Here is a 20101-nt window from a genome sequence, read left to right as displayed (position 1 = left end):
AGGGAATCCAAACTATGGCGGTTTCGTGTGGCTGCGATTTTCTGTTCGTTTTTGAGCTTTAAAGAGCTTGTAATCACCTTTCCACATATTTTGCACCTACAACACAACAGAGTAAGACATGGTGAATCTTTTCATATCAAATAACGGTAATGTGAATTTTGTTGCAAGTCAACCTTTAATGATTTCTACAATAATGGGAATAATACAACCATAAGACTAAAATTATGGATTCTAGGTCAGGTATCACGGTTTAAATATTGCGTACCAGATTTTACAAATTAAAGCGAATGCATTAAAGATATGAATCTGTCATTAGCTTCGGCAGGAACTTAAAGTATAACTACTCATATATGTATGAAATCATCACAAACTGTTAATGACGTAAGCGAAACAAACATACCTGGCAGGTAAATAACAACAACTAGAGCATCATCGGCCAGTACCTGGTCTGCCAGTACCTGGTCTGTCAATACCTGGTCTGTCAGTACCTGGTCTGTCAATACTGTTCAACAACACAGACTGCCGCTACTTAGCATCTGTATGTGTAGCATGCAACAGAGACAGACAATGATAACTACTAACATAAGCGAGCAATGGTATTTACAGAGTATTCAACGATGATTGCTAGACTGAAGGCCAAATAACCACAACGAATGTTCGCAAATCGTCCTGGTTACGCAACACGCTACTCTTATGTACGCAGTAAGAAGCCATGGTAATAAAATAAAAGCGCAGAAATCACGGGAAATTTGTGTTACCACGGCGGATCGTAACAACTGTTATACATCTAACGGCGCTCTGATGAGTTATGATGACCATGTTAATTCATAAGCATGAGTTGTATTTTAAAAGGAAAGATATTATGTTTTACATTAGCAAAAGTAGTAATGTTGTAGCGTGTAGAAAACAAACATCAAAATGCTCAACTTGTAAACATTATTTCAAACGTATATTTCCAAACATTGAAACAGTACAGAGATTACACAAATAATCAACATCGGTAAATAGAAAGAGTGTACAGAGGTAGCCTAGTATATGAGAATACTGTTATTTATTCATGAAGTTTTGTAATTACACTTTACGGCTAATAGTAACATAAACAAATACCATAAACCAAAAGCTGTTCGTTAAAAATGCAGACTTCAACCAGGAATGAACCATGGTTTTAGTTTAAAAGCTCTAGAAAACCTAAGTTCAATACCGAAACAGAAGCAACATATAAGTATGTATATGTTGCTTTTGTAGAGAACTAAAGCAACTTTACAGATCTGTGATTTTCCAATGACCCTTACCTAGTTGATAAACTTAAAAATTGAATCAGGGTTAATGATACAGTTGACGAAAACGGCTTTCATCTTTTTATTAATTGCCAACCTTCCATCTTGTGAATTTCTTATTTTTCTTAGTCACTCTCATGCAATCAGTCGAGTTGCGTCAGTCACACTGATTTCTAGTCATAAATTGTTTAGTTCATGACTAATAAATTAATGCACAACATCAAAGTTGCCATCGCGCTGAGCTCGTTCTGGAGTGGCAGATCTCGCACGCGCTTGACCTGCCTGCATCTGATACAGCTTGACAATTCTTCTCATCTTCGGGCTCTCAATTTGTCTCTGTTGAGTGCTCATCTAAAAATTTAATAAAGAGTATAGCGTATCTCTTACTACCTACTCTATGTTGATTCTGTCACACACACATTTTAGCCCTAACTTTGTATAAGAGTTATTATAGACGAACAGAGAAAGCATAGAATAATCGGAACAACCTGTAGACAACTTTAAGAGGAGAACTAAAGCAACTCTCTGGTCATAATGAAGCCGATACAAAACCTTTGCAACGGACTTGGTTTGAGACCGCCAAGAAACGCCCAAATCTTTCACACTGTTGCTGTCACAAGTTTATTTATTTTAAAATAAATAAAAATTATATGAACTTTCCTTTCGATTAGATGGAATTAGAAGAAGCTTGAATATAGTTTAAAAGCTGCAAAGCTTTTCTGTTGTTCTGGTGTCGAAGTTGCAAAATGATTCGGGTAACAACAGCTCGACAACAATTTTATGAAGCCTTAGACAATGTTCACATAAACATTTTACCCAGTCATATTCTCTATTGCTACATTTTAATAGAATTACCCTTATAAATGCGACTGAATGACCGGCTGACAAAAAATAAATTAGAAATCTTAAATTCGCAAGAGCTCAAGTTCACAAGGTCTTAAACCAATGCAACAAATGTGAAGACACAAAAATTTTTTTCTAATGATAAAGAACTAAATTACCGTGTACACTTGAATGTGAGAAGCATCTTCACCGTTCTGTTTATGGGAAAACTATTTGAACTTATGAAATTATAACACATGCACGAAGTAGTGACACCGTAGGTAGTAGCAGAAGAGCCACTCGTTACAAAAGAATACATGCAGTATCATTACTTACATTATTTTCACTACAGCAATATCATTATATAACAGAATCATTACCTTTCACGCTTCCACCGTGTAGAAATATTTCACAGCGACACTTCAAAACTGTTGAACAAAATGATTCGGAAACGAGGTATAACTAAAGAGGAATGAAAACTTGAATGCGTTATCTCAAATAATGTGATATCCAGTTTACATGATTAGACATTCATGTTGCCTCCAATACTTAACTTTGTGTGACGAGTACCTTAAGCAATGGTAACCGAAGTCAAGCTTGTGTTCCAAACTGATAGTAAGCAAGTGAGACGACCCTGTGGCTACGACAAGGAGTAAATAATTTTTTTAAACAGACAACCAGTTTTTTCTGCTTCAATGTTGTTTGTGCGGTGGTTGGAAAACTCAAGTCATTTGAAAGAATACAGTTGTACAAAGCATATTCAGGAGAAACCATAAGAGGTCTCTAATCAGAAACAAAAGAATACAAAGACTTATCAGAACATGTGTAGTAGAACCTACATCAACTCTTCTGACTTTATGCTATACATTGTCTTACTGATCAAAATAACCTACAAGATGAAACAACTCCTTAAAGTGTCATAAAATTCAGCATACGAAGGCTCAGAATGTTTTACAACTATTTCTTCTAGTAGTACAGACTGAGACATACGTATTACACACAGAGTAACACGTAATCAGTGAAAACTATACAAGGTGTGTAGTCATCTATCTCTCGTTACCTTTATTACCATGGGGCCGACTAACACAAGATATCTGGCTACAAACAAGTCTGTTTCAACTTTTTTCCACATGAAAATAATTTCATGAAAAATTGTGTAGCTCTTCAGAAGCAATAAAATTATAGAGATAATGCCGCTACATTCAACATAGCAGTCGGATGTTTCTAGGAGAGCAAAAAATAACGGGTGGATGCACTAATGACCAGGTGATGCAGCAAGAACCTCAAGGCTAGCAGCCAAAGCGCAACACATTAAATAATAATTCGAATTAAAAGCATAAGGCTTCTTTACGACTGTCTAAAATGTTTATCAATATGAACTCGCCTTGAGGGAGATTGGCATCCATATTTTTACCTCAAAATCCGCTTTCAAATAAATTTACAAAATTGCAATTGATCTTGTTGTCGAAGAAGAAACTTCTGGATTTTATAACAACGCGAATCATGTCTGACATAGAGGTACGTTTGCTGCCAGCGAGTACAGAAGGTTGCTGTGTTGCCAGCGAGTGCAGTAGAAAAGGCTGCCATGAGCGAATGAATCTAGAGTCTAGACCTTATTGCTAACATAACACAGCACGTCTGTGACGAAATGAGAGAAACCAAGTACATTTAAATGTTATTTATTGAAACTTCTCAAAATATAAGCACTATAAAAACCATAATTATTCAATGTATTGGAAATGAAGATGGAACTGTGTATATAAGTAATATTTACAGAATGCCTATAGATTGCCATTAGAGAGAACATCTTGAATATGATGAGAAATTCAATAGATATTAACAAAATGAAGCAAGCATGGCACAAGTCAACAGTGTGTGCTACCCCTACATGTACATGCTGCCCTAATCATGCAACATAGCGAATAGCCTCAAGAGATACGAGGAGAGAAACCTAATATAAATCCCATAGACAAAAATAAGTTACACATTCTAACACAACAATAATCTCTAATTTCGCACTTTTTATAATTTGAGGGCCTCAGACAATCAATACACATAATCAAATGTTGCCATTTTGCATAAAATTCTTAATATGCAGTGATGAGACAGAGCACAGCTCCATACGCATTGGAAACAAACTTGTCTTCTGGCAAATGCTACATTACAAAAAGCTAATAACAAGAAAGAACAAATTATATTATATATATTTTATCAGTAGAAAGAAAAAGCGATCAGCAAAGATACTCAACGCAAAACTCACTAGTATACTAACGAGTAGAGGCCTCTAATAGACAAAACTCACTAGTATACTAACGAGTAGAGGCCTCTAATAGACAAAGGCAAGCGATGCAAGTTTGGAAAAAACCACACACCTATGCTATTAAACAACAAGGGGGGGGGGTGCACATAGATTTCACTGTGACATAGGACGCTTTTCATGAGGACTCAGACTGTGCAGGTGCCCGGGTTCAGTGGAACCACCCAGTGTAGAGCTTCGGTACTTAGCATAGTGGGCGGACCTTATGGATCCCATGCTAATTTGGCTTTGATTATCTAGATGCATACGGAATGCATTGACAACACGTATCTACAATTAACACAAAACAGACTAAACTAAATAGAGGTGTTGCTATATAACATGCACTCCCGACAGAACAAAAAGCTTTGTCTTGGCTTCATGCCTAATAGACGCAGTCTTACAAAAAAGAAAGTATGACAGGGATACCAAAAATTTTCTGACGAAATGAGTTGCCATTGAACAACAGGATTCAAGATCATATTATTCAGGTTAAGTATCGATCAAATAGTAAACATAGTACATCTTGAAACTAAATAAGATAAAAAGGTTCAATTTATAAGCTCTAGACACCTCTAGTAGACAAAGAAGCCAAAAAAAGCAAAGACAAATAGTCAGTATTGTACACTTGAAATTGTCCGCCCCCTGCTATTAATGAGCCGACTCCCTAAAATCCTCAATTGACAGTTAGTACATATACGTGTGTGTCGCACTACGGGTATGGAGAAATGAGCATCCATGCTACATGCCCAGGCAGTTGCTACTGAAAGTAAAATTAGTAGTTGACTAAGATGCTGATTGAAAGGAGCGATTGACTAACACGCTTGAGAGATTCAAAATATGCACAAACTGAGAGCGCGGAGAGAGTACGCAAGGCAGTCACTAGTAGGCTCAATTCCTTAAAAAGATGTTCAACAAATGGCACTGGATGTGAATGACCAGAAAGGGAACAGTGGATTGAGGAACAGCAGGCTAGATGTATTCACACGAGTGTCGTCGAGTTTGTAGAAATGGTACGGACAGGTGGTTCTTGCCGACTAGGTACGTATCGTGAGGTGTGTGGCTTTTATTAAATTCCCTTAACAGAGTCACATGGTTGTCAGATCTCCGGCGATCTTGTGAAAGGAGAGATGCGGCAGCTCTTGGCAAGCTCTGACTTCTCAGTGAGCTATAAATAGACCTCTTCTCTTCCAGGTCCTCCAGGTAACTCCTGAATGCTCTAACTACTCGCAACTGGAAACGAGACATGCACAAGAGGCTGAACACTAAGCACTCCAAAAAACAAAGAAAGACGACTAGAAGAGGCCAGGTGCTTGAGCTCTGCAGAGATGAGGTTTGCGAACTGGTGATTGCAGCAGAAATGAATGTGCAGACAACTCAAGCTGCGGTGTCAGTTCAGCAGAGACAATGCAACGTTAGTAGCGAAGAAAAATACAAATTAACAGAGATCAAACACGCACATCGTGTCAACTGTTCACACAAAAGAAACCGAAGCCAGCGACAATGTCTTCCACCACGGTTACTCTGCAGCAGATGAGCCTGAGAAGCCAGTTAGGTGCAATTGGAACTGTGATCTGCCTACCACACAAACAAAAGGTTGCACAACATTCTATTCAGTAATTTAGGTTCATTAGTAGAAATTGCAGTTGCATACAACAAGCCGAGTGGCAAAAAACAACACTGCATTTTATTCATGAGTCCGCTTTAAAACTTTGACGAATGATATGTAATATCCCTTACCTTTACTTATCCGTCACTATCGATGATTCCAATCCATTGGATCTGCCATTTATTTCACATGATTGTAGAGCGCTCATAAGATTCTTGACGTATTTCTCTTTAGTAGTACGAGCTGCGGCGTACTTATACACCAAAACTAGGTGACAACAGGCGAGACAGGCTAACAGAAGCTAAGCTGACAACAACCAAAACGATAAAAACAACAACTGAAAAGCAAGCTCAGACCAACTCAATGAACAAAATTGAGAGAGAAGTCAAATAGAAGAGGGGTGAGAGGGCAGGCGGCGGATGAGAATGGCTAACAGAAGTAAACGGAAGACAATTTCACTATACAAGTGGTCGCAGAATGGACAGGATGAGCAGAATGCGCTCCACTGATAGACGAAAGATTATTGCATACAGGAAGCGCGAAGCTCAAGGTGCTCGTTATGGGCATTATAGAAAAAGGACACTGCTGGAATATGCAGATGAAGGTATTCAGTACATGTTGAACAATAAGGGACACACAACCATATACATTGCAAGTTACCAAAAGCCAGATGGCAATAGATACAAAAAAAACACATTGATAAATAAAGGCGGGTAGAAGTACAAGCAAACTCAACTGACAAAAGCACAGGTGGGTGGGGGGGGGAGCTTTTAACAAATTATGACATGTTCAACTCAAATGTTGTACATCTTCATGCATAAGTGATTTCTTGACACATGCGAAATGCCTGCTCGGTGTAACCAGGCTAAAGGACATGCATAATGGAGATTCAAGTTCATCGAGTTATCTGACAGATTTGAGACAATTAGAAAAACTAATAATAATCTTACCTGCTGCTGCAAGCGATTAATGCTCCTGATCCAGAGGATCTGACCTCTCGAGGGTCCATCTCCGCTCCGAGGCTCATGTGCGCTGAACGCTGCATGAGTGACCAGATCTTTCTCTCTCACCTCGCGACCAACCGACAGCGATTTGGGAAGCTTCTTGATCGGCAGCGAGGTAATTACCTCGAAAACAAAATTACAGAATCACAAATACTGAGGAATAACCTTGGAGCACAATGTGGACAAGAATAATATGGATATGTCGCAGGCATAATGGATACACGTCGATTATGAAATGTCAATGCATACACCAGTCAGCAAAGCTATCCTATAATATAATTGAAAACAATTAAATAAATTTGAGAGTTATCTCCATACGATTTTAGCTAGAAATTAGCATGTTGATGTATACAAGGCTGCCATAAAGCAGCAATAAACAACTTCAAGATCATTAGTTGCCATAGATGTATGTTCAGAACACCTCAGGTTACTACTATTAGAGATGAATGAGCGCCTCCGAATGCAAACTATACAATACAATAAAATATGAGGATTATATTATATAAAAAAGTGCATGAATATATCAGGTGAGCCCAGACTAACCAAATGACGTTTCAGTTGAGCCCAGACTAACCAAATGATGTTTCGGGTGAGCCCAGACTAACCAAATGACGTTTCAGTTGAGCCCAGACTAACCAAATGACGTTTCAGTTGAGCCCAGACTAACCAAATGATGTTTCGGGTGAGCCCAGACTAACCAAATGACGTTTCAGGTGAGCCCAGACTAACCAAATGATGTTTCGGGTGAGCCCAGACTAACCAAATGACGTTTCAGGTGAGCCCAGACTAACCAGATGACGTTTCAGGAGACGCTAACATTAGCAAGGCAAAATACTACAAGGAAGGAGTCATTCTGAAGACAACACGATAATTCCATGAACATCTAAGAACAGAATCCATGGGAACATCAATTCAACAGAAAACCTATCTAGAAAAAAATTTTCTCATCTCTAAGCTAACACAGTCCAATATTAGCCTAAACTCTTCTTAGTGATATTTATGGATATTCTGAAAACATGAAGATATATTAAAAACTGAAAACATTAAAAAAGAACTTCACTTATTTAAGGCAATGTTTTCATAGATGTTATGCTGTTTTTCATAAACAGTTTTGTCATTCCCATTGAACAACGATAAATAGTTCAAACACAGTAAAGAATGACTGAAAACTTGTTCTCCCTGATCATAATTAGCACAGTTGGCAATAACCAAAGAGTTCAATGCGTATGGTGTAACCACTAACCAGCTCTAACTGAAGATGTCAATGCTTATGGTGTAACCAGCACTAACTGATATCGCCTACAGGATGACATGTATGCGATGCGTGACACTACTGTAACCTTACATTTAAACAGACCATTGTCCCAGTAAAAACTCGAAATGCAGCGTTCTCAATTATTGCAACCTGAACATCATCAGAAGAAACTCTGCGCAAAAGTAAAAGAAAGAAGAGAAGTGATGTAAAGATACCTGGCTCCAAAGAAGAGTTCCGACACCGAAGAAGAGGCACCAGCCCCACTGTTCCCAGCTGAGTGGTACACAGCTAAACACCAGACCTCCCAATTGCACCAGGATTATCTATGTAAGTAACAAGAAGCAAATTGACAGCTAGTTGTGAGTTCACACTTAAGGAACTATCTGCTCTCTACATACAATCCAAATGATTAACTCTCCTATAGATACACACCAGAGAAACTCAGAGCTGCGCTTTAGCTATTTTTATCATGAGATTCAGAATGCAATAAACACAAATAACATAGTCTACGGCAAAACATCAGCAAAATAAATTTGACCAATCACAGTGCATGACCACATAATCAACAGCTTTTATTGGTTAATTCTATACCCTATTTGTTATAAAATGTACTTGATCTTGAGATACAATATGTTATTGCAGACGATTAGTCTCTCATTTTGTAGAGAAACTAAAGATTTGAATGGAAGCAGAAAATGCTTGGTTGCTTATATATTTTATTGCAGCGTTTGATAGGACAATGATTAGAATAAAAATGTCTACAGAATGTTACTCTGATCATATTGGTATGGCCAATCATATCAGCCAGTCATATGAAGATATATATTTGGTGCAGCCAGTCATATGAAGAGATATATATTGGTGCGGCCAGTCATATGAAGAGATATATATTGGTGCGGCCAGTCATATGAAGAGATATATATTGGTGCAGCCAGTCATATGAAGAGATATATATTGGTGCGGCCAGTCATATGAAGAGATATATATTTGGTGCGGCCAGTCATATGAAGAGATATATATTGGTGCGGCCAGCCATATGAAGAGATATATATTTGGTGTGGCCAGTCATATGAAGAGATATATATTGGTGCGGCCAGTCATATGAAGAGATATATATTGGTGCGGCCAGTCATATGAAGAGATATATATTGGTGCAGCCAGTCATATGAAGAGATATATATTGGTGCGGCCAGTCATATGAAGAGATATATATTGGTGCGGCCAGTCATATGAAGAGATATATATTTGGTGCGGCCAGTCATATGAAGAGATATATATTGGTGCAGCCAGTCATATGAAGAGATATATATTTGGTGTGGCCAGTCATATGAAGAGATATATATTGGTGCGGCCAGTCATATGAAGAGATATATATTGGTGCGGCCAGTCATATGAAGAGATATATATTGGTGCGGCTGGTCATATGAAGACATATATCTTTAATGGTATAATAGGTATAATTTTTTTATGAATTATCCCACGACCAAATGAGCGGATGCGAAGTGTGCGAGTTTTTATGATAAATGCATGTGCACACAACTTACGAAAATTATTCATCAACGATGAGACGAACCCTTGTTTTGAAATCTCATCAACAAATTTAACCATCGTTTTGTAGAGTCGTTAAAGTATAATAACGATACAAAACACATTTAAACCTATTTAAATATGTTACCAAGTCTTTGTAAACCGTCGGCATTATCTTAAAACTTACCCATCTGATCGAATTATACACAAATAGACAGATTAATTTGGATGAAAATTGCCACAAAACGCTTGAAAAGCTTGGTTTAATAAAAGTTAAGACCGGCCTACGATACGCCAATAAAGCCGTGCGACAGATAGTAGAACTATTTAGCAGTGCGCATTTCACGAGAAACCCGTGCTCATTTCACCAGTCTATGGCATTGTTTACTTGTAATCGAATTTATTCGAAGGTTTCTGTAATGAACGTAGACCTTTTGAGGCATAGGCCGAATTACAGGTACGAAATTGTGGTACACAGTGTATCAGCCTATGTTTTTTGTCCAATCACCGAAGGTTTCATTATTTAAAACGTTAGCCGAAAATATTTACAACTTATGTACAAGCTAGGGCCGAACTACAACGCCCCTTTATGACGAGAACATTTTTTATTTTAGTAGCTGCAGTTTGCAGAAAACTTTCAGAATCGCGAACGCTCATACTTGCTTTTTGTTAAAGATCGCTATCAAAACCATTCTACATTCAACGCAACCAACTTTCAAACTGTGTATAGTACACAGTAGCTTGCCATTTTACTTCTACTTTTGCATTTCTGAGTTATAATAAACATATTTCCTTATCGTTGTTGGTAAAATACATACATTACAGTAGGTTAGGCCTACAGCTTAAATTAATATTTTTTTTATCGTTGTAAAACAGGTTTGAGATAGTAGTAGATTAGGTGTGATTGTCTGTGTGATTAGGTGTGATTTATTATTGTATTAAACCAAGCTTTTCAAGCTATTTCTAGAACATTTTTATTTCAAACAAGTCTCATTTACACTATACTTTGTCAATTCCTGCTGAGAACTACTTTTTCAACAACCAACAGTACCCTTTCTTTTTTCCATTATCACTTTGGTCGTGGGCTGTATGACAGTGGAATTTCTAGTGTATTAATGTAGAGTAATCCAGGCATATTTGTAACTAGCATCAAGCCTGACATTGCCTAGGATATATTTCATTTTCGACCAGATAGCAGGAAGAAAGGGTGTAGATTTTTCATGCAAATCGCCATAATTCTTTCACAATAACCGTCCATGAACACATTTATCGAAGGCAATTGTCTTGATTGCATGCGAATGCGCAACCTTGAGTTTCTATTCAGATGTTTAGTGGAAGTTTAAGTGGCTGGTGCTCGGAAACCAGACGGTGTTTATTAACCAAATATTTTGGATGGTTTGGCGGAGGGCAAGGAGCATATGGATGGGAAATTTAGGCGAACTAGGCCAAAAAATATGAAAGAGCATAGTTCGCCACGCGCGTGTCAATATGTGATTTAATAAGAGAGATGTCATTAAAAACCAGAGGTGAACACAGGAGGACATAACAGCTCTTAAGTCTGCCGTAACACTCTAACAAGCTCGCGACTCAAACCTGTCCAATGAAAGTGCCAATCCAGATTCCGAGGAATAAATAGTTCTTATGCAAGCCATCTAGAATATTCCGCTGACCATGAATCTTCCTCGCGGTCACTTCATTAAAGAGAGTCATCAGGACGAATGTGTTGAATATCATTGTAAAATGGACTGTTGGCTTAGGACATGCCAAACTTGTTCCATCTTCAATGTCTAGCCATTTGGCTCCTAAAGTAACAGAATGTGTTTTCTACTATCCCAAAAAACAGCAATCTTACCAATTTTACTCATAAAAAAAAGACTCTTGAATTGAAATGAAACGCAGAGCTGAGTGTCCAGTGCATTAGCCTCAGTGTATAAGTTTAAAAACTGTATATCTTCACCAATAATATACATGAAAACATTGTAAATTAAACTTTAATTAATAAGATATTGAGAGAAGATTTCAGAGGAATGGCAAACTTTAGTTTTTGTTTAGTAATAATCTTCTACAGCCATGTTGACTTGACACCTACGATGAACACACCCTAGCTTCAGCAACTAATGAACTCCTCCCCTTCGCATCAAATCTCTCATGCAATCAACGTCTGGAGAGAAAATTTCTATCTGGGTCAGGTTTGCGATACAAAAATATACAAACTATTCCTTTCTGCATATTAAATCTTTTGAGACAACCAGACGCGAACACCAAGCGAACAGTTGGAAATGAGACCTACCGATGAAGAGCATGACAAAGAGGACTATTATCTGGTAGAAGCCTTGTCCGAGGATGTTAGCCATCATACGACGGCTGATGAGAGGCTTTGTACGGCCGTATGGCTTACGTTCAAGAAGCTCATCTGTAGGCACCTCAGTGGCGAGGGCGAGAGAAGCGAGGGTGTCCATGATCAGATTCACCCACAGCATCTGGATAGCCTTCAGAGGACTGTCCTGTGATCATATGTGAACAATGCTATGTAAGTAAGCGATGGTACGTATTGCACTGTTATTGTGTACAGGATATTTATTATCTTGCGTACTCAAGCCATGAATATTCCTTCAAAGCCGTATTGCGCAATATGCATAGCCACAATCAGATACAATTCTATAATAAACTATATGAACAAACTTGGGAAAGTGGGGAGTCCTGATGCAGTCGCTATTTAAATCTGTGCACTAAAATCATCATTTCTATAGATTCTTCAACTGTTTCTAAGAAACAGTTGAAGACTCTATTATTGGACAATATTAGTGGACATATTATGGATATATTATTTGACATTATATTGGACATATTATGGATATATATTATTGGACATATATACATGGATATTATTGGACATAACTGTTTGTAGCAAACACTTATGTCCAATAATATCATCAGAATTTGCTCAACCTTGCTCTTCATCTCAACTTTGATAAGTGAAGCTTTTAGGAAGCCTGTAGGTTTTGCTTACTACTATTCTAGGGCATTTTTAAGCTTGTGCATCATCGCACAAAAAATTGCAATCTATGAAAGAAATTTTCAGATCAGACACAGTGATAATAAAGTCGGCATATATTCAAAGATCTTCAAGAATATCAACTTTTATTATCACATTAAAATTTCATATTATGAAACTCAGTATGTAACTTACTAAATGTGGGGTAATTTACAATACTATGAGACATAGACCGTCAAGGTAGTGAGTGCACATGGAATGATCGGGAGAATACAAATATTTGGGAGCTCGTTCAGTTTGACAAGCACTCGAGTGAATTTGGTTAAAATACAAGAGAACACAATTCTCAACTTCTTAGACAATTGGCTAAAGCTTGTTTTATATTCACCCTCGGTGTGTGTTGAATAGGTCTGAATAGATCGGCAGTTTGCCTATCATGGCCAAAGAATTTGGTATAGTTCGTTACCCAACAATAATTTAGGATGGATGCTGACACAATACTGACCTTGATTGCGGCAGCTCCTACGAAGGCCACAACTATGGCGACTACGTTAACAGTGAGCTGAAACTGCAGGAACTTGGCAATACTGTCATAAACATTCCTGCCCCACATGACTGCCTTGACAATGCTTGTGAAGTTGTCATCCGTGAGTATAATATCAGAGGCCTCCTTCGCCACATCTGTGCCAGCAATGCCCTACAAAATGGGTTTAGAAGACTTTTCCGATTCAAATTCACATGCCTAGCTTGACCCAAACACACAAACTATTCATTCATTCATTCATTCATGAGAGAAGGGCTCACTAAGTTGACATTTCTTACAGGTTCGTGCTATGACTGACAACACTTTCAGAGAAGACTTGCCAGGTTGACAATTCATTGCACGGCCACACACGACTGTAAACCCTCTTATACTAAATAATACGTCACTCCCCAGTTGGAATAATAACCAATTTTAATAATCAGTATTTCTAACTTCCAACTTTCCCCTCGTCAAAGGAGAAACTATGATGTTGAAGATGGTAGATCAGCTAACTTATGGTATTGGTGTGAAGTGAAGGGCGAAGACAAAGTTTCACAAAATACCTCCAAAATGTCTCTTAGAAAACTGTAAAAAGTAAAATGACTTTTCAAGACTCCTGAAAAGATACAATATTTGAATTGTTTCCATAGCAACTAAATAAAATGAGTAAATAAGTGCTGACGTCAAGCTTGTCGATTAACAATTATTACAAACCGTCAGCCAATCAACCAGTCTGTTACAGCCAATCAGCCAGTCTGTTACAAACCGTCAGCCAATTGACTGAACTAAATGCTGTAGCATAATAACATAGATGTCAATAGTTAGAAACCAACTTTCTGCAAGTGTAGCCTTTTAGCTACCAAGCACGGCACACAAACAATAACAGAGCCTCTAAGGTGGTCCACAGAAGCCTTCAAAGATATTGCGTACCACAAACAACAATTTACAAAAAGTTGCCCAACACTACTCACCATCGCAAAACCCACATCAGCCACTTTCAAGGCTGGGCCATCATTCGTCCCATCTCCGGTGACGGCGACAACCTCACGGTTAGGATTTAGCTTGCTCTCTATTATGCCCTTGACCAATGTATACTTGTCGGATGGAGACGATCGAGCCAGCACCCTCAACTTTTGCCAAATCTTGTCAATGAGTTCCTGACGTACCTGTTGAAGTATGGTAAGTTCTATGGCCTAGCCCAACAACCTCAGCAAAATATCACATGACTCTTACAGTCATCGTGCATCCACAGCAACGATTTAATGCATGGGCACCACTGTCAATTGTACTATTGTCGATGCATTCCAGGCAATCAGATTTTGAAGCCCTAAAGCAGTGTTGTCATTGTACAATTCTAACAAGAATGTTGTTATCCTAGTATTTTGACCTGCCCACCCCAGCCGTGGTATGCCTGTGGAATGTGTGCCCAGCTGTTATCCCGCCAACAGCAAAGCCCTTCGATACTCAATTTTACTTTTAATGGAATGTGAAACTAAACCGAGTATGTCTGTCTATACTCCGTTGTAAGACAACGCAGTCAACATGGATGAAAACATGGAAACACTGGATGACACAGGCCTGCACTAGTCAATACTACTACTACTCGTTCAAAACTCACCTAAACCTCTACTACTCATCCTATAGTCTCTCACGCTGCCATTGAAGCGACCTTGACATTTGTAAGGCTGGTTAATATAATGGATCAAATTTGCATAAAAATTACTAAAAAGTGGCCTTGGTTTTAAAATTTTGAACAAAAGCGAAAATCCACAGGAAAAAAATTAAACATGCCTAGCTGAAGAAATGAAGAATAAAAGGCAGCTTATGGATTGATATTGACAAAGTCTAAAGAGTTAAAATATGGGCGGTCTGAACAAGCTCGACATAATAATGTGTTAGAATTAGCACAGATAGATAAAGCTTTGGATGATAGACATCAAAATTTAGATAACAAAATTACACTTCGTAACAGGACGCAACTTTCATGCAATATATTCACATATCTTGTGAATATACCTACTGAGATCGTGTAAACAGCTACTTACATAGTACATATACAAGGTGTCCATACAGTATACTCACAAGGTGTATTGCATATTTTTCTTTCGAATTAACATGACCGCATCAACAGAATGTTTGAAGAAATTTTGAATCATACTTTAAAATCATTTAAATTTTATGTAAGCAGCTTCTGGTTGATGAATGTAGCCTAAAAATAAAAGGCAGCAGCCAAGTTTTCATTGAAATATAGTGTCAATATGCTCATCGCTCGGCTGAGACTGCATCGTCTTGTGCAACTCGAATTCACATGAGTATAGATAGGTGATTATAGCCCAAGGTTTAATACAGCATTCATGTTTATGTTTGATACACTCACAATGCCATTCTCATCCTTGATCCGGTTGTTGAACTCTTTTCCATCGAGCACGAGGAAATCTGATTCAGGGGTGATGATTCCACATTTGGTTGCAATAGATCTGGCAGTATTGATATTGTCTCCAGTGACCATACGAACAGTAATGCCAGCGTTCTGACACTTCTGGATGGAATCAGGCACCTAGAGACCAACATACATGCAGTAGTTGTATGGATACATATATGCAGTAGTTGTACGAATATATACATGTGGTAGTTGTATGAAATACACATGCAGTAGTTGTATGAATACATACATGTAGTAGTTGTATAGATATACACATGTAGTAGTTGTACGAATATATACATGTAATAGTTGTATGAATATATATACATGTAGTAGTTGTATGAATATATATACATGTAGTAGTTGTACAGACATATACATGTAGTAGTTGTATGAATGCATCTTGCATGCTTATGCAATGCTAAATAGGTCATGGCTAAATCATACTCCCGATTCAAAGATGTACATAATCTCAAGAACATCAATGTTAACATCATCATCATCATTCAGAACATCATCCAATGTGTCACGATCTCTTTTTTACATTTTTCCAAAACTATTCATGAAATTTTCAATTTACGGTGGTTAGTCTTGAAAGCCTAAGTTCTGATGATATACTTGATGTCTATGTAAATTATAATGTAGAAATATAGTAAGGTAAGTATAGACATATAGTAAGGTAAGTAAATGTATATATAGTAAGGTAAGTATATGTATGCAGCACGGTAAGTGTATGTATATAGTAAGGTAGGTATATATACATAGTAAATTAAGTATAGTTATATAATAGTAAGTTAAGTATGGATATATAGCAAGGTAAGTATAGATATATAGTAAGGTAAGTATAGACATATAGTGAGGTAAGTATATGTATATAGTATGGTGTATATATATGTATACATCAAGGTAAGTGTATGTATATAGTAAGGTAGGTATATATATATATAGTAAGGTAAGTATATGTATGCAGCACGGTAAGTGTATGTATATAGTAAGGTAGGTATATATATATATAGCAAGGTAAGTATAGATATATAGTAAGGTAAGTATAGACATATAGTGAGGTAAGTATATGTATATAGTATGGTATATATATGTATACATCAAGGTAAGTGTATGTATATAGTAAGGTAGGTATATATATATATAGTAAGGTAAGTATAGGTATATAGTAAGGTGAATATAGGTAAATAATACGGTAAGTACAGTAGATGCTCCTACAATGTAAATAATTTGTTGTGGAATCGTTTACGCTATAGGAATTTTACATTATACAAACAGGCAATTTACATGTATTTTTCTAATTCCGTTCCAAGATCTTTCTAAACTCACTCCTTTGGCCCTTGACAAAGGTTGCAACGCTAGACTCAATGTTTTAATTTATTGGCTGTACTGTAACTGCAGTATTAATGGTTGTATCGACAACTTCACCTTTTTCTTACCACTCATTCAGTTTATAATCCATGATCGTAGTAATTTTACAATAAGTTAAGGGAAGCGCATATCTCCAATGTCAATTTACAACAATTGGTTCATTTTTTTTCTAGACAGCAAGATCTATTCTGCAAAGGAAAAATAATAAAATATATTTTATACTTCTACAACAAAGCTAAACAAAAATAAACTTTTGCTATTGTAACAGCGATGTCTATCTGTCCTTCTATTCGTCTCCAGGGTTCAAGTTAGGAGAAAACTGACATAGTTTTCGATGATACTCTAATTCGTCACATCAGGATTGGTCAAATGACACCCTAACACCTGCATCAATCGATAATCTTTCAAGTATTTCTGAATGATTGCGCGGCTACTGATTCTGTGCTTCATTGACACCAATAACGATCTCTCACGGCAAACTAGACTGCCAGAGTACTTGTGTATCTAATAGAGATATACATGTATGTCGTTTTCTTTCACAAGTATGGCAAAATAGAAAGCGCTATCTTTAACATCTGCATCAATTTATCGTCTTTTACGCACTTTTGAATAACTGGGCAGCTACTGATGCTACATGCTTTATCGACACATCTGACGATCACTCATGGTGAACTAGAGTGCCAGGTTATTTGCTTATATAATAGAGATATACATGTTCATCTTTTCTCTCCCAAGAACGACAGGATAAAAAGCGCTATCTTTAACGCCAACTACGAGATTTTCATTATTCAAACTGAATTTGAGAACTTGCACCAACTTGTCACTTTACGTTATATGGAACTTCTTTTGTAGTATGAAGCAAAAACTTAACATAAATTCTTTATGTTATGTGGAATTTACGTTATAGGAGCGTTTACTGTATAGGTATGTAGTAAGGCCAGCAGTCAAACCTCAATGCCGATATAAACTTGTTCAACAACACAAAAGCAGAGTACAGCAGATGCTCCTATAACTAAACTTTCTAAAATGTTAATTCCACATAATGTAAAGAATTTATGTAAAGTTTTTGCTTCATACTACATAAGAAATTCATATAACGTAAAACATCAAGTCAAGAATCTCATAGTTGGTCTTGTAATATCATTTTCTCTCTTGCCATGCTTGGGAGAGAAAAAGATTTATATTTCTATTATATACACAATTACTTTTCTTTAATAAATACAAAACAGACGAAGTTACCTCACCTCTGGTCTCACGGGGTCTTCAATGCCACAAATTGCTATGAAAGTCAATCCCCCCACAACACAGTTTTCATCTTCCCAGTTTATCTCTCCATCCTTTGGCAGTTGTATTTCATTTGCTGCCGGGTTAGCTGCAAAATGAGATTAAGTATGTTTATGGAGAAGATGTTTATAACAAAAGGCAGCTTATGGATTGATCTTGACAGAGTGTAAAGAGTTAAAATATGGGCGGCCTGAGCAAGCTCGACATAATGTGTTAGAATTAGCACAGATAGATAAAGCTTTGGATGATAGACATCAAAATTTAGATAACAAAAGTACACTTCGTAACAGGACGCAACTTTCATGCAATATATTCACATATCTTGTGAATATACCTACTGAGATCGTGTAAATTGCTACCTACATAGTATACATATGAAGTGTCCATACAGTATACTCACAATGTGCTTACACGGTAAACTCACAATGTACTTACACAGTAAACTCACAAGGTACTTACACAGTAAACTCACAAGGTACTTACATCGTATACTCACCCATGTACTTGCACGGTATACTCACAAGGTACTTACATCATATACTCACAATGTACTTACACGGTACCTCACAAGGTACTTACACAGTAAACTCACAAGGTACTTACATCGTATACTCACAAGGTACTTACACAGTAAACTCACAAGGTAATTACATCGTATAATCACAAAGTACTTACATCATGTACTCACAGTGTACTTACATCGTATACTCATAATGTACTTACACGGTACCTCACAAGGTACTTACACAGTAAACTCACAATCTACTTACACGGTATACTCACAAGGTACTTACATCGTATATCCACAATGTATTTACACGGTATACTCACAAGGTACTTACACGGTATATTCACAAGGTACTTAAATCGTATACTCACAAGGTACTTACACGGTATACTCACAAGGTACATACATCATATACTCACAAGGTACTTACACGGTATACTCACAAAGGTACTTGCATGTATACTCTTAAGATACCTGAGAGCAAACCTGAGAGCTTACCTAAACTATACTCACCAGGTACCTACAAAGCAATCTCCCAGATTATATAGGGAGTACTCACAGGGTACATAGTCCTTGTATGCCAGTGAGAGGGTTCTAAGACCTTCCATGGCCATTGGCTCTATGATATTAGCCACAAACTCTTCCTGGTCAGCTATGGGGAATGGTTCAGCGCCGTTACTGCTTTTCAGTACAAAATCACATCTGCAAGTGGATGTCATGTCATACATGCATCCAACACTCTATGGTGGCACGTTATGCTAGGATGTACTTAATAGTACAACGCCAAAAGATCCAAACAAAAATATACACCAGCAAATATTAACAAACATGTTGAGTACAGACAAGCTACATATGAGATACGGTAGTATTTTTATTATTTTCTGTTTGCAATATCTTTCTCAATAAAAACAACTTAATTTGTTCTTCCTATCAATTGAGTAATAGCTGCACTGATCGCTTCACATTAAAGTAAAAGAGAAAATAACTCTCAGTTTATTGATTATAATTTACCCACATTCAACAATAGATAAGAGGTATGCATTGGAAACCCAAAAGCACCCCCAAGAGTTTAAGTCTCTCACCTCTCTATGACAATAATCTAACACAAAAGAAACAGTTGATAATTTTAGACTGGTTTTTACCTAAGTGATTTTAAACAGATGAATAGTGAATATTTAACACATTCAAACACAGAATGAATACAT

The 20101-nt window shown here is 37.2% G+C and overlaps 1 protein-coding gene across 2 annotated transcripts in view; it reads right to left on the bottom strand.

Annotated features, from left to right (window-relative positions):
- Positions 1 to 927: 927 nt before the first annotated feature.
- LOC137390088 (plasma membrane calcium-transporting ATPase 2-like) overlaps positions 928 to 20101 on the bottom strand; it is a 66973-nt gene continuing 47799 nt past the window's right edge. Inside the window, exons 15-25 of one of the 2 annotated variants that reach the window (XR_010978095.1) lie at positions 19456 to 19598; positions 18349 to 18476; positions 15686 to 15865; positions 14280 to 14474; positions 13291 to 13482; positions 12081 to 12294; positions 11384 to 11592; positions 8479 to 8586; positions 6955 to 7131; positions 4424 to 4686; positions 3763 to 4381 (exon numbers count right to left, since the gene is read on the bottom strand). Coding sequence is in view for 1 of the 2 variants with exons in the window: in XM_068076336.1 (XP_067932437.1) it covers positions 1485 to 1628; positions 6955 to 7131; positions 8479 to 8586; positions 11384 to 11592; positions 12081 to 12294; positions 13291 to 13482; positions 14280 to 14474; positions 15686 to 15865; positions 18349 to 18476; positions 19456 to 19598 (1690 nt within the window). In the remaining variant the exon portion in view is untranslated. Of the gene's footprint in view, positions 1629 to 3762; positions 4382 to 4423; positions 4687 to 6954; positions 7132 to 8478; positions 8587 to 11383; positions 11593 to 12080; positions 12295 to 13290; positions 13483 to 14279; positions 14475 to 15685; positions 15866 to 18348; positions 18477 to 19455; positions 19599 to 20101 lie in introns of those variants that run through there. The other variant, XM_068076336.1, reaches the window with a different exon arrangement.

This window comes from Watersipora subatra, chromosome 3 (assembly GCF_963576615.1).
Source record: "Watersipora subatra chromosome 3, tzWatSuba1.1, whole genome shotgun sequence".
NCBI classification, from domain to species: domain Eukaryota; kingdom Metazoa; phylum Bryozoa; class Gymnolaemata; order Cheilostomatida; family Watersiporidae; genus Watersipora; species Watersipora subatra.
Note: the sequence above shows the minus strand (reverse complement) of the source record. Positions and strands in the feature narration are given on the sequence as shown.